Below are 2,630 nucleotides of genomic sequence, written 5' to 3'. Positions count from 1 at the left end.
GGGCTTGTCCTTGGAGAATGAGTGTGAACATTTCTTTAATAACAAAGAAGACGACCTTAAACTTAGCAAGGATGGGTGGGTGATGGCGGAGGAGGGTGGGAGAGAAACGTTCCAAGAAAGGATGACCATGTTGCCAAAGCCCTGAATAAATCCGTGGAGGTCTTTTGGGTCTGCTGATGAGACAGAGAGCACAGGGTGGCAATGATGACTCACCTTCTGACAAAGGGGATTGTGGACCGCTGCATAGGCTGCAAGTGTCTCATCTACCCCCAGGGACTCTGTAGACTCTGGGCTCTGGGTGTGGAAGGCCAGCCTTTCCCCCATTTGAGTGGGATTTGTGCTTATGAAGTACCTTCTGGAAGTCCAGCATATAGAAAGTAACGCACAAAAAGAGCAGACCAAGACTTGGGAATTGGGGCAACCCCTTCCCCTGCTGTCCTCTACATTTTCCTTTATGCTGCACAGGGAAGTTGATGGATGAAAATAAGTGGAAAAGGGCTTTTTCAAATGTTCTAAAACAAGCATGAATCACTCCCCAAAACTACGGAGAGTTTGATGGGAACCTCTCCCCGCTACCTCCTTGGACTGTAACATCTGCTCAATTATCTAGGTGCTTTCTCCCAATCTTAGTAATTTGGGTGGGGGGAGGGAGAGAGCAGTCACCACCAGTAAGGCTGAGGTGATGTCTCAGGTTGACTGGCCCCTGGCTGCCAGCCAAGGTCAGACACAAGAACAGGCACCGGAATGTCTAGGTGGCAGGCAGAGTGGAAGGAGGGCCCGACTCAGTGTTGGGAGACCCAAGTTCTACTCAAGTCCCAGCTCAAATGGCATTACCTGTGGAAAGTCTTTCTTGGTCCTCCAGAGCATCCGGTGCCACTTGCCCTTAAAAGGACCCACGATGGTATTTACTTAGTTGATTGCCTGTTACTCTTCCCCAGTGGACAGTAGCCTGGCTGCTTAAGAGTAGGGATTCTTTTCTCATTCATCAATGTACCCCCTTTAGAGTGATGTATCAGTTAGCTTTCCCTGCATAAAATTCCCCCACACCTTAGGAATTAAAATCACAAACATTTATTATTTATCACAGTTCTGTGGATCATCTGTACAATTCTATGGTCTGAGTCAGCTTCTATGACTGGGGTTGGAGAGAGTCTAGGATGGCTTCACTCACGTGTGTGGAAATTGGCAGGCTGGTGGATCTGAGGGGCTGGGCTCAACTGGGATGATTCACGTATGCTCCACACGGTCTCTCATCCTCCAGTAGGCTAGCCCAGCCTTCTTCACTTGGTGGTCTCAGCTCCACAGAGCAGCAGGAGATGCAAGTTCTGATGCACAAGCTATCACTAAACTTCTACGTGCATCACATTTACACGTCCCATTGGCCAAAGCAAATTACAAGGTCAAGACCAGATTTAAGGGGTAGAGACATAGACTTCAGCTCTTGATAGGAGAAGCCACAAAATCACATTATTAAGAGGAATTTATGGCAATTTTTGCTATCTTCTATAAGAACCTTGCACTATGTTTGGTACACAGTAGGTGATCAAGAATTTTTTTTTGCAGGAATTAAGAGGTAAAGTCTATTCAAATAACATTTATGTCCACCCCCGACCCCCAACTGGCACATCTACTTCCATTCCTCCTATTCAGTGTTGGGATCTTTGATCTGGGCCAAAACTTTATCCAGTGGTTTGGAAAGTTTATTGCCCTTGACTTAAATATGGAAGTCTCCTTTCTATCTGAGAGTTGCAGCTCTCATTGGTCATCTTGTCCATTTCGAAACTGGAGCTGTGCACTTCTTGCTGGGTTGTGCATTATGTCTCTACTCCTAGTATTTGCTTTTTGAACAGATCCAGAAAAGGCGAAAACCCTTTGCCAAAGCATGGTCAGCCTCAGCTGGCTGCACCTCCTTCCACTAGTTGCTGCCCCCTAGGGCCCCCTGGTGGCTTCCTTTTGCATAGTTCCACTCTAGATGTGAAATTCACTATGTGAATTACCAAAAAGTTGGCAAGACTCCAGAGCTTCCATGGGCGAGTTCTCAAATTAGTGGAAAGTTAGAAATGGAAAGAAAAAGGAATAACCCAAAATATGTATATATATATTTAAAATTACCAATTAGACTTTGTAGCTGGTGAGTCCTTCCTTGTTTCACCATGAGTTGGCCCAGAGAAAGGCAAAGTAAAGCTGCACCATAAAGATAATGTGAGTGAAAGAGATCTGTATCATTGAACGTCGGGTGCTGGTGGGCAAGAAGCAGTACCATGCTCACTGAACAAAAGTGGTGGAGTTAGAAAAGGGGAGAGAGTCTCCTGACTCCATCAGTTCATGGAGGGCGTGGTAGGTCCCCGCCACGAAGCCCACGAAGCCCAGGATGCTGATCAGGGCGTCCTTGATGATGGTGAGGGGGCTCATACCCTCTGAGTAGTAAGTGGAGATCTCCAGGAGGGGCGGGATGATGAGGGCCAGGGCGCTGCTGCTCACGGAGCCCACCAGGGAGAGGACCAGGTCCAGGCGGGGGACGAGGATGGCCAAGATGCCTGCAGGGGGATGATAGAGGACAGATGGAGAATTAAGCAAGCTATCAAAGTTTGTCCTTAAAATCTTCTTAAAAAAATAAAGTGGTGGCCGGG

General features: G+C 47.4%; 1 protein-coding gene across 1 annotated transcript in view; it reads right to left on the bottom strand.

Moving 5' to 3' along the window:
- Positions 1-2,265: 2,265 nt before the first annotated feature.
- The window catches only part of LOC105821516 (proton-coupled amino acid transporter 2-like), a 28,202-nt gene continuing 27,837 nt past the window's right edge, over positions 2,266-2,630 (bottom strand). The window contains exon 9 of the mRNA XM_012658222.1: positions 2,266-2,537. Coding sequence (XP_012513676.1) covers positions 2,266-2,537 — 272 coding nt within the window. The remainder of the gene's footprint in view (positions 2,538-2,630) is intronic.

The sequence above is a fragment of the Propithecus coquereli genome, unplaced genomic scaffold, assembly GCF_000956105.1.
Source record: "Propithecus coquereli isolate 6110/MARCELLA unplaced genomic scaffold, Pcoq_1.0 Scaffold58, whole genome shotgun sequence".
NCBI classification, from domain to species: Eukaryota; Metazoa; Chordata; class Mammalia; order Primates; family Indriidae; genus Propithecus; species Propithecus coquereli.
Note: the sequence above shows the minus strand (reverse complement) of the source record. Positions and strands in the feature narration are given on the sequence as shown.